Source organism: Macaca mulatta, chromosome 4 (assembly GCF_049350105.2).
Source record: "Macaca mulatta isolate MMU2019108-1 chromosome 4, T2T-MMU8v2.0, whole genome shotgun sequence".
NCBI classification, from domain to species: Eukaryota; Metazoa; Chordata; class Mammalia; order Primates; family Cercopithecidae; genus Macaca; species Macaca mulatta.
In genome coordinates, this window is record NC_133409.1 from 69,951,556 (window position 1) to 69,969,451 (window position 17,896).

General features: G+C 44.1%; 1 protein-coding gene across 1 annotated transcript in view; it reads left to right on the forward strand.

Annotated features, from left to right (window-relative positions):
• The first annotated feature begins 333 nt into the window (after nt 1-333).
• The window catches only part of AKAP12 (A-kinase anchoring protein 12), a 122,160-nt gene continuing 104,597 nt past the window's right edge, over nt 334-17,896 (forward strand). The window contains 2 exon segments of the mRNA NM_001278476.1: nt 334-384; nt 709-1,049. Of these exon segments, the coding sequence (NP_001265405.1) occupies nt 888-1,049 (162 nt within the window). The 5' untranslated portion in view covers nt 334-384; nt 709-887.

Genomic DNA, 17,896 nt, shown 5'->3' on the forward strand with positions numbered 1-17,896 from the left:
GCACAGGCCCTCAAAGAAGGACGGGCACATTTCCGGTAACAGCCTCTTTTCCCCCGTTCCCTGGGGAGAGGGGGGCGGCTAGCACTGCTGATGGCATCGCCTGACATCACTTGTTCCGGAGGATAGGAGAGCGTGGGCCTGCGTGGCCCACCTCATCCGTGGCCTGACTGCGTTAACCTCTCGGTTCCCTGATCTTGCCACGTGAGGTGCCCAAATATGGTCGGACTCAGGAGGAGCCAGGGAGCGCTTGCCTTTCTCCTGCTAATGGGGAGGAGGCTGGAACAAATGTTTGGAGTTAAACACAATCTGCAGGAAAGCAAATGGGGACTCGGGCTTGCTCCTGGGCGAGCTGAAAGTCGGCTGCAGCAGAAGCTCCTGCCTTGGGTGATCCATCATTTAATAAACCCCAGAGAATCCAGTGTCCCCGGCAGGCTTTTTGCTCCCCTGCTCTCTTGCCTTCTGAGGCCCTGGGTCGTCCCCGCAGCTCTCGTCCCCCTGTTAGAAACGGGAGGCGCCCGAGGGCCGGGTGGGCTGCTGCCTGGACCTGGGCTGGCGCGTCGCAGCGCCTCTGGTCCCGGCAGCCTGGGGGCAGATGCTGCTGCAAGGCGTGTCTGGGGCTGTGCTCATGTGATGAAGCGAGGGAAAAACCAGGGGGAGGGGGGCGGAGGCTAAGAGGTGGCCTTTTTTTTTTCCCCCTTTTCTTTTAAGGAGTTTGCCGCGAGCGCGTCTCCTTCATTCGCAGGCTGGGCGCGTTCGTAGGAGGCTGGCGGCGAAGGAAGGCGCTCTTGGGACCTCACTGGCGCGCGTCTTTTGGCTCTTGCCCCTGTCCCTGCGGCTTGGGGAAGGCGTAACCCGGCGGCTGGGCGCGGGAGAAGTGCGAAGGAGCCATGGGCGCCGGGAGCTCCACCGAGCAGCGCAGCCCGGAGCAGCCGCCCGAGGGGAGCTCCACGCCGGCTGAGCCCGAGCCCAGCGGCGGTGGCCCCTCGGCCGAGGCGGCGCCAGACACCACCGGGGACCCCGCCATCGCTGCCGCGGACCCCGCCACCAAGGTATGGGCGCGCCGGGCCACCTGCGCCGGGAGGCGCGGATCTTTGGGGTGGGGGTGGGGGTGGGGGGATTCCTCCGATTTCCGCCGAGAGAACTTCCCGGCCCGTCCAGCCCCATCTGCAAACTCGGGAGCGCGAACCCCTCTTTGGAGGCTTTTCAGGGTCTTTTGCGCCGGGGCGGGGCCAGAGCAGCGGCGAGCGCGGCGGGGGGCTTGCGTCTTTGTCGCGGGTCTCCAGGGGAGGCGACTGCGCCATCCGCAGTAATAAAATCCGCGCCCTGCCCACGGCAACTGAGCCTTTCTCCGCACTCTTCCGGTGGAAGCCATCCAGCCCGAGGCGGATGAGCTGCGCTGGGGGATCCGTGGAGAATGGACCCCGGGCCGGGCCTCCGAAGCTCGGAGATGCGGAAAGTCAGCTGTGAGGCCAGGTAGCCCAGGCACCCTCAGGTTCCCCGCCGCGTACCGCCTTGGATGCCAGCGGTGCCTGAAGCGAGCGGGTTTGGTACCCAGTTCTGCGGCAGCGGCCCGAGCAGACGCCGCCTTCCCAAGGCAGAGAAAGCCTGGTGTGTAGCTCGCTCGGAGCCAGGGAAAACCTGGGCAGGCGCTGCGTTTCCAAAAGGAATGACAGGTTTCGCAAACCAGCCAGCGCCCTCGCGTTTGCTCAGCGCTTTGCCTGCGGACTCAGTTGGCCAAACACACACTAGAGTGGCTAGAAGTTCTCGAAGGATGCGGTCAGAGTGTAGCGAGCATTCCGGGTACTCTTCCCTGGACGCAGTGCTGAAACGACTGCATTTTATCGACTTCAGTCTTCAAGGCTGTAATATTTCTTGTGGGCCAGGACAGCCGCCAAGACGGTGGCTTGTTCTGGTCGTGGTATTTTAGATCTGTTTTCCAGCACGTGTGTTCATTAGCAAGGCTTCACTCTACTGGTTTTGTGATACCCTTGTATCACAAAGGTACCCTTGTGATACCTTGTAGAAAGATGTGGATAACCATGCTTAATAGTTAAATTTGCCGTGTGTCAAATTTGAGAATAGAGTACGTGAGTTATCTCAGGAGGCGTGGATGTTTACAATATGGGAAAAAAAAAAAAGGAACCTAAAACCATGACCTAGTTGCCTTGACCTCTTTAGCTGTCCTAGTCTAATTTGGACTGAGAGACTGCACTTAATAATATAGTTTTTGCCTCCAGTCTTTGATTCATAACTACTTGTGAAATCCATGGTCCCTAGATATTAAGTACTAACTGTGCCTCTGCTATGTAGATTTTCTAAGAGATGCTTAAGCTTCTGGCCTGAGGAATGTACTATCCTTTTGAGATCCAAGTCGCATTTTAATACTTACTGTATGCACATAATGTTTTGATGCCAGCTACTGTCAAAGTGGCTCGGTAACCAGTGTTGAGAGTCTAGTGATGAAAATAATTTATGGTATAATTGCTAAAAACTTGCAGTTGGGTGACATTCCCCGCCGCCCCCCTGCTTTTGTACTCCTTCAGATCTTACTAACTGTTCACCCTGAAATACGGCGGCATTTAATCCTTTCCCAGTAAATTTGAATTTGTTTATTTAAAAATATTCCTTCCATTCTCTTTTTCCTTCTTCCATAACCTTATCCTTTTCCTCTTTCCAAGTTGCCAACCGTCTTGAAGCAGCCAAACAACCTCCTTTTAAAAAATCACTTAAATGACATCCAGAATATCATTGAACTTGTTGGCATACTGCCCAGTTATCAATTTGGAGACAAATCAATACACTTACATGTATCCTTGGAATGTATTTAGTTTTCATTTCAACTAGCAAAATTTATCACTCAGGCTTTGAACACAAATGTCTTTCCAAAAGGACTCCCTAATTAAGAATGACTCAGCACCATGGCCCTTGCCTCCCCTCTTCTTATTAAGCTCCAATTCCTGACCTCCAGGTAATCGCATCTCCCACTCTAGGCTCTGTAGCACCATGGACGCGTCCCAGCAGTTTTCGCATGTGTGCGTTTAGTGTTCTCCTGGCTGTTCTGAATGCTTTGCAGGGGCAGGGAACATGCCTGGTTGTGCTGACCAGCGGTGTTCCTTCATGTGTGCCATGCTGCCTGGCACAGAGTCGGCTCTCAGGAATACTTGTGGAAAGAAGAAGGGGTGATACTGGCTTCTTGGTTTTGCTTGGAGAATATCAAGTTGGAGAATACCTTGACCTATCTTGACCTATCTGCTTTTACTACAATTTAACCCTTGATCATCTCATTATCACGTGAGACTGATTATGATAGTGACTAAGGCAAGTCAGTCTGTTTGGTTATTAGTAGATCAAGTGAATAGTTAGACCAAAAACCTCAGATTTGGGGGCTTTGGATTCTGTTTGTCTAGATACAGAGTGGCTTGTTAGCATTGTAATTTCAAATTGGGTTTTATCTCAAATAGACAAATATGTTAAGTGCATATGGCTCAAATGAGACCATTTCATACACTGAGTTACTTAGGATTACGTCTTGAACTTTCTTGATGTGTCTGTGGACGGTTGGGGAGGTTTAGGCAAATACATTTTCCCCTCCTTGGATAGAACGTGATCATTAATTAAAGGTTGTAGGCAGATCTTTTTCTATCTAATAGCTGACATGTCCCGTGCATGCTATCTATTTAGCAATTGGATTTACTTTCTTTTTTTTCTGCTAATTTTAGTTACCAGTTACTCACTAAGTGCCCTTATCTGAACAGACATTACACTGGTTGAATTATCACCTGTGTTAGGTCAAATGGAGATTTAAACAAGCTTTTGATTACCCAGGCTTAACATTTAGATGCACTAAAGCAGAAGTCTTGGTTTTATCTATGGTGCATTTCCATAAAATGGAAGGAGTCTTTATCTTCTATTCAATCTTTTATAATCTTTATTTTTTCCCTTAGATCCAGAGATAGACTGGAAATCTTTTACAATCTTTGTATGTAAGATCCGGGCGGGGGTGGGGTGGGGGGGGGAATGGCTTGATCTGTTACCTGCTAGGGTTTAATTTTGAGACATGGCCGTCTCGCAACTGCGGGGTGCAGGAAGATTAGACGACCTGAATGCTGGTGGTAAGTAAAGCCTCACACTTCACATTATTCCTTAATTGTCTGTTTTTAAAAATTTGTTTTAAAAAAATATTCAGGTGGCAACATATTCAGGTGGCAACACATTCAAGTGGCAATAGAGGGTGGGGTGACCAGTGACAAACTGACTTCCATGTCTCTGGCTAATCTTGATTTCTGGAGCCAGGCTCCAGACTAAGTCTGGACAATCATAATTAATTAGCCTTCCTATATTTATTGCCTGATCAATGATTTCAGTGCTGGACATTGAACAATGGTCTGTTGCAACAGGCTGAGGCCATTGTCTGTGGCAGGTGGGAAGATGGGGGCTCTTGTTAGCTCCAAAAGCTGTGGTTCCATTTGGTTACAAGAGCCATGAATCACTAAAATATAAGGATGTACTCAAATAGAAGAATCCAGTGTCTGAATGGTAAATTTAAGGATGTGTTTGACTCTTGTGCATTAAAACAGACAATTGGCCGGGTGCGGTGGATCACGCCTGTAATCCCAACACTTTGGAACGCGGGCGGATCACGAGGTCAGGAGATCGAGACCATCCTGGCTAACATGGTGAAACTCGTCTCTACTAACAAAAAATTAGCCAGGCATGGTGGTGGGTGCCTGTAATCCCAGCTCCTCGGGAGGCTGAGACAGGAGAATGGCGTGAACCCGGGAGGCGGAGTTTGCAATGAGCTGAGATCGCGCCACACTGCACTCCAGTCTGGGCGACAGAGCTAGACTGTGTCTCAAAGAAAAAAAAAACCAGACAATTGAGGCGGCCAGCTGCGTTTCAATTCCTCCCATAAGCTAGGTCATATGCTTCCTCCTATTCACCACTTTTTTAACAATAGAAATGGAGAATGAAGATGGCCTCAAAGTGACTACATCACCAGTGTTACACAAATGGGTCCTCTTAATAGAGGGATGTTTCTGTGTGTGTGGCTACCTGTATTCCTGTGGATTTTCACCAGATTATAAGAGCTGCTGCTTTCTGACTAGAACAGAGACCAAAAATTGGAGATATGGATGTGGGGATGATTCTTTTGGGTACTGATAGACTGTGGGAATCACAGGGCTTCCCTTAAATCCATTACAGCTTATAGGCTAGTAAATGAATTAGATCAGTGGAGATTTTCACTTGAAATATTTTCTTCTATGAAGAAAAGGCCTTGAAATGTGCATCCTCTTTGGGTTGACTAATTTCTATGCCTTTACAGCTTTAAGCTGATATTATAAGATTATTCTAGTTTGGATCTTGTAAGATAATTAACAAAATGGAAATAAAATGTTTTGTTTTAAAAAATACTAGGAAATTATTTATTTTCCTTTGTCTTCATTAGTTTTAATACATATTCAGTGCTTAAAGAACACCAGTGCAGGAAAACTCAAACTAAATGGCATCATCCCCCGTCTCTGTAATTCTATATGCAGTAGCCATTCGTGAAGTTAGAAATGAGAATTCATAGCACTAAGCATTCTAAGAAAAATTAAGCCAGTACGTTTATCTCTTGGGGGAAAAAAAAAACTAAATTTCCTTGAACCAAATTCTTTTTTTTTTTTTTTTTTTTTTTTTGAGAGTTTCGCTCTTGTTGCCCAGGCTATAGTGCAATGATGCAATCTTGACTCACTGCAACCTTTGCCTCCCAGGTTCAAGTGATTCTCCTGCCTCAGCCTCCTGAGTAGCTGGGATTACAGGCGCCCACCACCACGCCCAGCTAATTTTCTGTATTTTTAGTAGAGACAGAGTTTCACCATGTTGGCCAGGCTGGTCTCAAATTCCTGACCTCAGGTGATCCACCTGCCTCAGCTTCCCAAAGTGCAGGGATTATAAGTGTGAGCCACTGAGCCCGGCCTGAACCACATTCTTAGTTCTCTTATAACCTAACAAAAATTACAATTTAAAATAAGCTTCATTTTAAAATACAATGGAAAAATATGAAAAAAGCTGGGGGAAGAAAGAAGCATTATATTGAATAAACATATATGCCTATTGTCAATAAATTATTTAAAAATCTGTAATTATAATTATTTTACTTGTCTATTTAGATCTTGGGCCATTTTTCTGCAAATTAAAACCCTATCAGAGAAGTAAGAGTAGGATTTCATACCTGTAATTATCCCTTTGTTCCCTTCTCATTCGTATATCTAATGGGTGTAGATATTAATAATTAGCAATAAACCTCAATTATACATACCTTCATATTTCTCATGAATAATTAAGTTTACTTATTTGAAACAGACTGTATATCTGACATCATCACTCTTGAATTGTAAAGGCTTAATAAGATCAAAAGCATTTGTTTACCCTTATTAAAATGATTTTTATTTAAAGTCATTACATAGCAAAGTTCATTTAATGTTTATTTTTAAAAAGTATTAATGATTGAGAACTTAAATTTATAAATAGGGTAAATTACTTACAAATTTAAGTAATAATTTGAAGCCAATATGATGGCTTCTTACATATTCTTTCAAAAACTTCATGCACATGAAAGTAGGTAAAAATGGCACAGTCTTTTCCATTTAAGAAAAAGATCATATCACATGCAGATTCTGCAACTTTAGGTTTTGGATGTCTTTTCATATCAGGACATAAATAACTGCCCCCATTCTTATTAATTTGGGTGCATAAATTTCCCTTTTATGGGTTGAAGCCCTGTAATGATTTAACCAATTCCTTGGATTTATATTTAGATTGTCCTAGTCCATAAGTGTAATTGCTGAATTGCAAGCTTTATATGCATTTAAAAATGTAACCGGGCCAGGTGCGGTGGCTCACACCTGTAATCCCAGCACTTTGGGAGGCCGAGGCAGGCAAATCATGAGGTCAGGAGTTCGAGACCAGCCTGGCCAACATGGTGAAACCTCATCTCTACTAAAAATACAAAAAATTAGCTGGGTGTGGTGGTGGGTGCCCGTAATCCCAGCTACTTGGGAGGCTGAGACAGGAGAATCTCTTGAACCTGGGAGGGGGAGGTTGCAGTGAGCTGAGATCTCATCACTGCACTCCAGCCTGGGCAACAGTGCAAGACTCTGTCTCAAAAAAACCAAAAACCAAAAAAACAAAAAACAAAAGATTTAACCCTTCCTAAATTGACTTTCCAAAGAGGTCCTACCACTTTGCACTCCCACCGTGGAGATCAGCACTTGTTTTCCCATGCTTTACTTCATGGGTATCAGATTTTCCAGTACTTGCCAATGTGCTAGGTGAAGAATGGTACCTAGTTTCTTTGGTGCATTTTTAACTGTGAAGTTGAATGCCTCGTCATGTCTCTGCCGTGTGCTTGCCATCTGATCATGCACTGGCCTGGCTGTCAAAGCATGAAAGGCTATGGTTTGTTTTACTGTTAATTAATTTTCATTTTCATTTAATTTTCATTTTATTTATTTATTGTTTTTGAGATAGGCTCTCATTCTATTGCCCAGGCTAGAAAGCAGTGGTGCAATCTTGGTTTACTGCAGTCTCGACCCCCTGGGCTCAAATGACCCTCCTGCCTCAGCCTCCTGAGTAGCTGGGACTACAGGCACACACCACCAGGTAGCTGGGACTACAAGTGCACACCACCATGCCTGGCTAACTTTGTTTATTTTTTGTAGAGACGAGGTCTCACTGTGTTGCCCAGGCTGGTCTGGACCTTCTGGACTCAAGCGATCCTCCCACCTCAGCCTCCCAAAGAGCTGGGATTACAGGTGTGAGCCCCCACGCCCAGCCCAATTAATTTTTAAAGACTTTTTTTTTCTGTGTGGGGGTTCACACCTGTAATCCAAGCACTTTGGGAGACCGAAAAGGGAGGATCACTTGAGGCTAAGAGTTCAAGAGAGGCCTGGGCAACATAGCAAGTCCCCATCTCTACAAAAAATAAAAAATGTACATGGGTGTGGTGGCGCGTACCTGTAGTCCTAGCTACTTGGGAGGCTGAGGTCAGAGGTTGCTTCCACCCAGGAGTATGAGGCTGCAGTGAGCTATGATCATGCTGCTGCGCTACAGCCTGGGTGACAGAGCAAGACCCTATCTCTATTTTAAAAAAAAGAAAAAAAAAGGCCAGCGGTGGCTCACACCTGTAATCCCAGCACTTTGGGAGGTCGAGGCGGGTGGATCATGAAGTCAGGAGATCGAGACCATCCTGGCTAACATGGTGAAACTCTGTCTCTACTAAAAATACAAAAAATTAGCCGGGCATGGTGGCGGACGCCTGTAGTCCCAGCTACTCGGGAGGCTGAGGCAGGAGAATGGTGTGAACCCAGGAGGCAGAACTTGCAGTGAGCCAAGATCGCGCCACTCCACTCCAGCCTGGGCAACAGAGCGAGACTCTGTCTCAAAAAAAAAAATAAAATACATAAATAAATAAAAGACTTTTCCCCCCGAAATTACTCAAATTGGAAAAAAGCAAGTTCAGGAATAAAAACGCAGCTGAGGTAGAGCAGTCTTACTCTTCTTTACTCCTTTTCCTTTCCAAATTAATGAACCATCTTTAAATTTATTTGTTTGGAGAATGACCTACTTCTTAAGCTATCATTTTTAAAATTTCTTCTCTTGGAACAATCTAAAATAATTTAGTTGCCAGAAATTGCTTTATGGTCATGATCCATGAAATGTTGAGATCAGGGGTTGGAAGCAGCAGAAATCTACCTCTTGGGAAAACAATAGGGTGAAGGCTCACTTGGGATCCTCTCCCATTCTCATGGCAGACAGCCTGGCTCTGTTAACTGGATGGTATACATGGATTTTCTGAGAAAAACGTAAGTTTTCAAAGCACAGGCAACCATCTGGGACACTGGGACACCCTTAGGCGCCTCTTAATACAAGTATTCATTTCAGGTTCAAAGCTTTTTGTCTTCCCTATGATTTCTCTGCAATGTTTTTTAAAATGGGGGAAACGCTGTAGTTTCACTCTACCTAATCTTAATCCCAGTTATAGCAACATATCAGTTTCATGTTTGATTTCAAAATGAAATAAACCAAAATTTAAGAAGGAGAGATTACTACAGTTTATTGGCTGACCACATCTATTTGTTATATGCAATCTCTGCAAACTGGGAGTACTGAGGGATTAAATTTTTCCTGGTTCCCAAACCTCGTGGTGCTACTGATTCACCTAGGGAGCTTTTCAAAGACACCTACACCTTATTCTGGATTTACTGAATCAGAATCCCAGGCAGTCTCAGGGTCTGGGATTCTGTGATTTTTCTTTTTCTTTTTCTTTCTTTTTTTTCTTTGAGAGACAAGGTCTCACTCTGCTGCCCAGGCTAGTCTTGAACTCCTGGACTCAGGCCATCCTTTGGCCTCAGCCTCCTGAGTAACTAAGACTACCAGCTCCTGCCACTGTGCTGGGATTCTGTAGTCTTAAAATGCTCATCAGATGTTCTGATGTGTGGGGTGTGGGCTCCATTACCTTAAGGGAGGGGAAAGAGTAGGCGTAAGAGCTGAATAAAGGCCAGGGAGAGGTTCAGGTCTAGGTGACACTGGGTCATAGCGTGCGCAGATTTCACCGAGATTGGAACTCGTGTGGGTTGAGAGGGAAGGTTTCAGATGATGGGAGAGTAGACATTTTCCTTCACACAACTGGAGGATAAAATAAAGGAAAATATGTCTTCCATATAATTTCATTCCTTTGTTTGACTATATTAAAAAGTGGGTTGCTGGCCGGGCGCGGTGGCTCACTCCTGTAATCCCGGCACTTTGGGAGGCCGAGGCGGGTGGATCACGAGGTCAGCAGTTCGAGACCAGCCTGGCCAACATGGTGAAACCCCATCTCTACTAAAAATACAAAAATTAGCCAGGCATGGTGGTGCGCACCTGTAATCCCAGCTACTCGCGGAGGCTGAGGCAGGAGAATCGTTTGAATCTGGGAGGGGGAGGTTGCAGTGAGCCGAGATCATACCATTGCACTCCAGCCTGGGCGACAGAGAGACTCCATCTCAAAAAAAAAGTGGGTTGCTAACAGAGGCTTTTCTAAATAGATTGTGCCATTCAAGGTAAGTAGGTGTTCAGTGAAATGCCCCTATCTTTACCGAGCCAGAAGCTGTGACTTTTCAGTGTTCCCCTTCCATCTCATTGCCTCTTAAGCCCTTTTCCCTTATTTATCCCCTTATTTATTAAAACTTCCCCTTTGCTGGATAAGTAGACAGTAGCTAAGGGCTTAGTTTATGGCATTTGACTGGTCCAAAAATATGTAAAGAAATCTTAAAACCTATCAAGTTGTTGAATAATAGAGTTCTGGCTTTCTCGGCCACTTACTTACTATTCAATCTTAAGTTCATAAATATTTCTTTTTTTATTTCTTTTATTTATTTTTTAATATAATAGAGACAAGGTCTCACTGTGTTGCCAAGGCTGGTCTTGAACTCCTGAGCTCAAGTGATCCTCCTGCCTTGGCCTCCCAAAGTGCTGGGTTACAGGGGTAAGCCACCCACGCCTGGCCATTTCATAAATACTTCTTTACTAGCTTCTGTACTCCAGGAACTGCTAGGAACTGGGGAAACAGAAGTTCAGTTCTAAAAAAGTTAAAGTTCTCCTTTTCATATGTTTAGACCTTTATTCCACTAGATAATATTATTTTATGTCTAGAAGGAGAAATCTAAGTTCATTTTTATGTGGGTTACCTATTGCTCCAGTAACACTGATTAAAAAGTTACGTCTTGTTAAAACTCAAGTTTCCATATATGCATAAACCTGTTTATTGATTTCCTTTTACTTGTAAATTTTTTCTGCTGTGTTTATTTGTGCAATAAACTGAAAGCTTTGTGGGAGTGGCTAAACATCTAATCAATTATAATAGCAAGCCCATGGTTTAAAATAGTTCTATATTCTACATCTCAAGTGTTACCCTTGTCTCTTTCATGGCTATGCTGAATTCATACATACATAAATACAGACATGTGGCTGGTGGGCATGGTGGCTCATGCCTGTAATCCCAGCACTTTATGAGGCAAAGGTGGGAGGATCACTTGAGCCTAGGAGTTTGAGATTAGCCTAGGCAGCATAGTGAGACCCCACTGCTACAAAAATTTTAAAAATTAGCCAGGTGTGGTGGCACATGCCTGTAATCCCAGCTACTTGGGAGGCTGAGGTAGGAAGATCACTAGAGCCCGGTAAGTTGAAGCTGCAGAGAGAGACCCTGTGTCAAAAAAATAAATAAATAGACTGGGCATGGTGGCTCACACATGTAATCCCAACACTTTGGGAGGCCGAGGCGAACAGATCATTTCAGGTCAGGAGTTTGAGACCAGTCTGACCAACATGGTGAAACTCCGTCTTTACTAAAAATACAAAAAAGTTAGCCGGGTCTGGTGGCACATGCCTGTAGTCCCAGCTACTCGAGAGGCTGAGGCAAGAGAATTGCTTGAACCCGGGAGGCGGAGCTTGCAGTGAAGCCGAGATTGCACCACTGCACCCCAGCCTGGGAGACAGAGTGAGACTCCATCTTAAAATAAATAAATAAATAAATAAAATAAGAAAATGGGAATCAGGTGTTATTTTAAGCTTAACTTGTTTTCTTGGTATGTAATAATATTCATTAAAAATGGTCAGATATTTTCTAACCATGCACCATATGAGCTAGATGCTTTGGGAGATAAAGAAATAAGAACATTACTGTTGAGCACCTCATCATTGAGATGAGGTGAGGCCTTTCTAGATGAAATATTCAACAGCAAAGATTCCAATAAGGTGGCTAGGTAATAGAAGAATTGCGGTTAGTACTACTGTCAAAAGAAAAGAATTTTTGGGAAATTGTTCTAGGCAGATAAAAGGCCATTAGTCAGGAAGTCTTCTGGTACAAGACATTGAGTTGGTAGTTCTTAAGGAAACAATGGAAAGAGGCTAAGTTGCAGCCCATCAGTGTTAAGAGCTGCAGAGGCAATGGAGAGCCACCGCCGGCTTTTGACAAAGAACAAAACAAAGTTTCAGAAATACCAGGGGAGTGCATCATGAACTCCTGGGAGACCCTCTTGTATAAGGTGGAGATAACGTCCACACAGTGAAGTAGTGGGAAGTGTGACTAGAAAGGGTGACTTTAGGAAGATGATGTTGGCAAGCATTTTCATAGGGTGGTAGTGACATCTCTGATATCAGTGGGGCAGTGAGATTTGGCACAGGGTAGAGGCTTGGCATGGGGGTAAGTCACAGACAATGAGATTTTCAGATTTGTAAGATGGAGTACCTCTGTTTCTCCAATAGTCTGACAAGGACATCTACCCCAAGATGTTGGTTTCAGTTATCTACTGGTGTGTAACAAACCATGCCAAAAAATTTATTCTAAGGGTACCTTTAGAACAGAGAACATCACTTGATAATAACAGCTTGGGACTTTAAAGGAAAGCAGAGATTTGGCCAGGCACAGTGGCTCACGCCGCTAATCCGAAGACGTTGGAAGGCCGAGGCAGGCAGATCACCTGAAGTCAGGACTAGCCAAGCCAGGCAACACTAACCTGGCCAACATGGTGAAACTCTGTCTTTACTAAAAATACAAAAATTAGCCGGGCATGGTGGCACGTGCTTGTAGTCCCAGCTACTTGGGAAACTGAGGCACAAGAATCCCTTGAATCCAGGAGGTGGAGGCCGTCTTGAGTCAAGATTGCTCCACTGCACTCCAGCCTGAGACAGAGTGAGACTCTGTCTCAATAAACAAATAAATAAATAAATAAATAGAAGTAAAGCAAAGGTTCACAGCAGACTCTATAGATAATGACAGAGAGCTTCTATGAGCTCAAAGCATTTCTCTAATAGTGGTCTGCGTCACAGCAGAGATCACTGGCATTGGGGGCCATCGAGGCTTTTGGAGTACTGGGTAAGGGAGGCACAACTGAAGGTCAAGTTTCTTTTTTTTTTTTCTGAGATGGAGTCTCTCGCTCTGTCACTCAGGCTGGAGCACAGTGGCGCCATCTCAGCGATTTCAGCTCACTGCAACCCTCGCCTCCCGGGTTCAAGATTCTCATACCTCAGCCTCTCGAGTAACTGGGACTACAGGTGCATGCCACCATGCCTGGCTAATTTTTGTATTTTTAGTAAAGAGAGTTTCACCATGTTGGTCAGGCTGGTCTCAAAATCCTGACCTCAGGTGATCCACCCGCTTTGGCCTCCCAAAGTGCTGGGATTACAGGCGTGAGCCACTATGCCTGGCCAGAAAGTCAAGTTTTTTAGGAAAAAAGATGATCAACACGGAAGGACCCAATAGTGGCTATGGAGAAGTGTAGGTGGAACCAAAAGTGAGTCTTAGTAGAAGAGAGGGCTAGAGGTGAGCATGGTGGCTCTTGGTGGACCTGGTATTCCCAGTACTTTGGGAGGCCAAGGTGGGAAGATCATTTGACTACAGGAGTTTGAGACCAGCCTGGGCAAGATAGCAAGACCCCTGTCTCTGCAAAAAAAAGAGAAAACGAGATAAAAGAGATGCCGCTGGATGAACAGTTGGCAGATCATGATGGCATCTTTCCACAGTGACTGTTCTATCCCAGCATGGCTGGGTCCACCTGAAAATGAAAGAACCTGGTCATTGACTGCATTCCTTCCATTTGTAGGCAAAGAGATGAGATTGCGCGGGGAATGCGTAATGCATAATCTCCAGAGAAGACATTTTCGCTTTGTAATTTTTCCATCCCCAGTGGTTTGTCGTTCAGAATACAATTTATGATTTATTTTTGTTTGTGTCCGAGCCTATGATGTTTTGTTGAATTGAGCCATTACAGGCCCTGGGTTTCACCTGCCACAATGATGAATTTCTATTGTCACTCCCTGATATTGGCCACTTTTCGTGAAGACATGCTTCATTGGCTCCTAGTTTTCTTTACTCTGTAAAGTGTTTTTTGTTGTGATACATAAAACAAGACTGTTGATGCATTTCACAATGTTTAACCTCTTTATGTTTTCAGTTCTTGGTGGTAATTTTTCACAAAGTTGTAGTAAATTACTCAAAGAATGCGTCTTTAGAAACTTTCATTTGAAATTGTTTTTCATTTGGATACATATGTAAAACAGTCTTTTTTTCATTTTAATTTTTTTTTTCTTTTAAAATAAAAAGAGGTCTTGCTGTGTTGCCCAGGCTGGTCTCTAATTCTTGGGCTGAAAGGATCCTCCCACCTGGGCCTCCTGAAGTTAAAATTACAGATATGAGCCACTGCACCTGGTCAAAATAGTCTTATTCAGCATCAATAATATATTGAATGCTATAGAAACTTCAACCTTGGGTGGCCTGTCTACTTTGAACTTACATTTGATATGCACTGCAGTACAAACTGGGAGGGAGAGGGGGAATAGGATTGTAGTCTACAGGAGATTGCTAAGAATTAACCAATTTTGCTATGATGATTTTTTCACATGACTTTTTTTTTTTTTTTTTGAGGCGGAGCCGTGCTCTGTTACCCAGGCTGGAGAGTGCAGTGGTGCTCACTGTGACCTCTGCCTCCTGGGTTCAAGCGATTCTCTTGCCTCAGCCTCTCAAGTAGCTGGGATTACAGGTGTGAGCCACCAAACCTGGCTAATTTTTTTGTATTTTTAGTAGAGACGGGGTTTTACTATGTTGGCCAGGCTGGTATCCAACTCCTGACCTCAGGTAATCTGCCTTCCTGTGGCTCCCAAAGTGCTGGGACTACAGGTGTGAACCACTGTGCCCGGCCAGAAATGACATATTTAACCAATGTTTACACATGAGTTCTTGATTCCTATATTGTTAACCTAAATATTTAAATGGAAATTTTTGTTCTTGTTCTGCTCTGTTTTCTATGAAATAAGTTATTGAAAAGCAGTGGAACATGTCACCATAAAGTTTACTAAATTAGTCCTGACCATTGCAATCTTTGTATTCCACTGACAAAAGCAGCGGAATACAATTTAAACAAAAAATGGTTGACCTTAATGTGGGCAGAAACCCAGTTGATTGGTTTTATAGCTGATTTATTTTCTTTGTAAAACCTTCAGGGGCTAAAGTTTAGTTTGAACTCAGTTTGATGGCAGTTTTAGGTCAGTCTTTTTTTTTTTTTTTTTTTTTGAGACGGAGTTTCACTCTGTTGCCCAGGCTGGAGTGCAGTTGTGTGATGTCGGCTCACTGCAAACTCTGCCTCCTGGGTTCAAGAGATTCTCCTGCCTCAGTCTCACAAGTAGCTGGGATTACAAGCATGCACCACCACGCCCGGCTAATTTTGTGTTTTTAGTAGAGATGGAGTTTCACCAACTTGGTCAGGCTAGTGTCAAACTCTTCTTGATCTTAGGTGATCCACCCACCTCGGCCTCCCAAAGTGCTGGGATCAAAGGTGTGAGCCACTGCGCCTGGCCTTAGATCAGTCTCCATTTTGTTTATAATACGGAAAGCTCATTTAGCCTTGATTAAGACAACGATCCGGTTATTCGTTTGATATTTGTTAAAGGCCCACTGAGGTTTTTGAATTTTTGTTCTACACAGAGAATCTGGTGACTGAAGAGGGCTTACAATTTTATCTTGAATTGCAACAATGACAGAGATTTCAAGTCACTTCTGGAACTGTGCCTGATAAACAATCTCTGCATGACAGGGAGGAATGCAAAGAATGCTTAAGTATTCAGGGAAGTAGGTCATGGTTTAAAGTATTATATTTGTCAGAGAAAGTTTCTCAAGCAGTCCCTGTGATCTTCAGAACCCAGCTTGTTCCTTGCCCAGAATGCTTTAGTTGCAGGCAAATTCGAGGGCTGAATTAACTTCCCAGCCTCTAGGAGGGCTGGACTGAAAGTCACAGATTCATCACATGCGCCTGCACCCTTGTCAACAAAAATGAATCTAGAGTTATAGGCATGTGACTGGAAAAATGGTAGATGGGATTGATAAATGTTTCTTTATTGTGGTGCGATCCTGGAATAACAATATTAAAGAGCCAGGCATAGTGGCTCATGCCTGTAATCCCAGTGCTTTGGGAAGCTGAGGCAGGAGGGTCACTCGAGCCCAGGAGTTAAACACCAGCCTGGCCAACATACTGGGACCTTGCCTCTACAAGAAATTAGCCAGGCATGGTGGCACGTGCCTGTAGTCCCAGCTACTCCGGAGGCTGAGATGGGAGGATTGCTTGAGCCAGGGAGGTCTCGGCTACAGTGAGTCGTGGTTGAACCACTGCACCACAGTCTGGATGACAGGCTATCTAAAAACAAAACAAAAAAATTATTTAAAGAGCAAAAAGCAAGCGGTAATGGACAATTGATGTGTAAAGAAATTTAGGAAGAAGGCAAAACCAGAGAGTGCCTTTTAACTGAACCTGGGGTCTGTCTTTGCTGCCAGTGTTCAGCACTGCAGGGGGCCCAGCTGAGCACGTACCCAGCCATTTGTGGACTTAAACATGCTCATGTACCAGGTTTTGCCCTGAACTGTAGCCAAGTGCTGGACAAGAGGCACCAATCTGACAGTGCTCAGAGATACTGAGTACCAGGAAAGGTAGCATAGAGAAATTTGTGCTGAGTCTTTGCAGAATGGAGATGCACGAGAGAAAGAATTGCTGAATAATGAGTCAGGAAAGAACCTCAGCCTGTTGGAAGAAATACTGATTGAAAAATAGTCTAGGAAAAGTTGAGTTAAAGCTTGGATGTTCCAGACTGCAGAACTTTCCAGAACCCTTAATATGTTACTATTAATTATTAATCTTCAAAAGGGGAAATGGAATATGCATCTTTACCCAAATACAGTTTGGAAAGGCCAGGCTAGAGAAGAGAGCACAATTAGAATAGCAATTGAGAAGCCTTTAGTAGTTTTTGTGGCTCTGCTGTGGAGAATTTTGAACCGTAGGGTGTGACTTCTGCATTTATTATGATCTGCAATATAAAGCCAATAAATAGTGGTTGGTATGGAGGTGAGGATGCCAAACCTCACTTTATATTCTAATCTGGGACTGAGAAAATAATTTTAAGATATTAAGGAAAATTTTCTCTTCTTTAGGAAGGGGAAAGGGTGGAATTTCATTTTCTTTGTATAAAGATGATTGTATTTTGTATGTGTGTGTGTGTATATATATACATGTATAAATTTTATTGTATTTTTATTTTTTATTTCTTTTTTAGATGGAGTCTCACTCTGTCACCCAGGCTGGAGTGCAGTGGCACAATCTTGGCTCACTGCAACCTCCACCTCCCAGGTTCAAGAGATTCTCCTGCCTCGGCCTCTGGAGTATCTGGGACTACAGGCATGCGCCACCATGCCTGACTACTTTTTGTATTTTTAGTAGAGATGGGTTTTACCACGTTGGCCAGGCTGGTCTCAAACTCCTGACCTCAGGTGATCTGCCTGCCTCGGCCTCCCAAGTGCTGGGATTACAGGCGTGAGCCACTGCGCCCAGCCTATATAGATAGATAGATAGATAGATAGATAGATAGATAGATAGATAGATAAAAACTTTAAATTAACCAAATGTAGAGAGATTCTTATTCTTTAATCTTTGGTTAAAATGGAAAGATATGAGATATGCCACAACTTTTTAAAAAAGAATTTCGCTTTTATTTTAGATTCAGAGGATGCACCTGCAGGTTTGTTACCTAGGTATATAGTGTGGTGCTGAGGTTTGGGGTACAACTGATCCCGTCCCCCAGGTGCTGAGTGTAGTAACAAATAGGTATTTTTTCAACTCTTGCCCCCTCCCTGTCTCCCTTGTCTAGTAGTTCCCAGTGTCTACTGTTGCCATCTTTCTGTCCATGAGCACTTAATGTTTAGCTCCTATTTATTTATTCATTTATTTATATTTTATTTTTGAGACAGTCTTGCTCTGTCACCCAGGCTGGAGTGCAGTGGCGTGATCTCAGCTCACTGAAACCTCTGCCTCCCAGGTTCAAGCGATTCTCCTGCCTC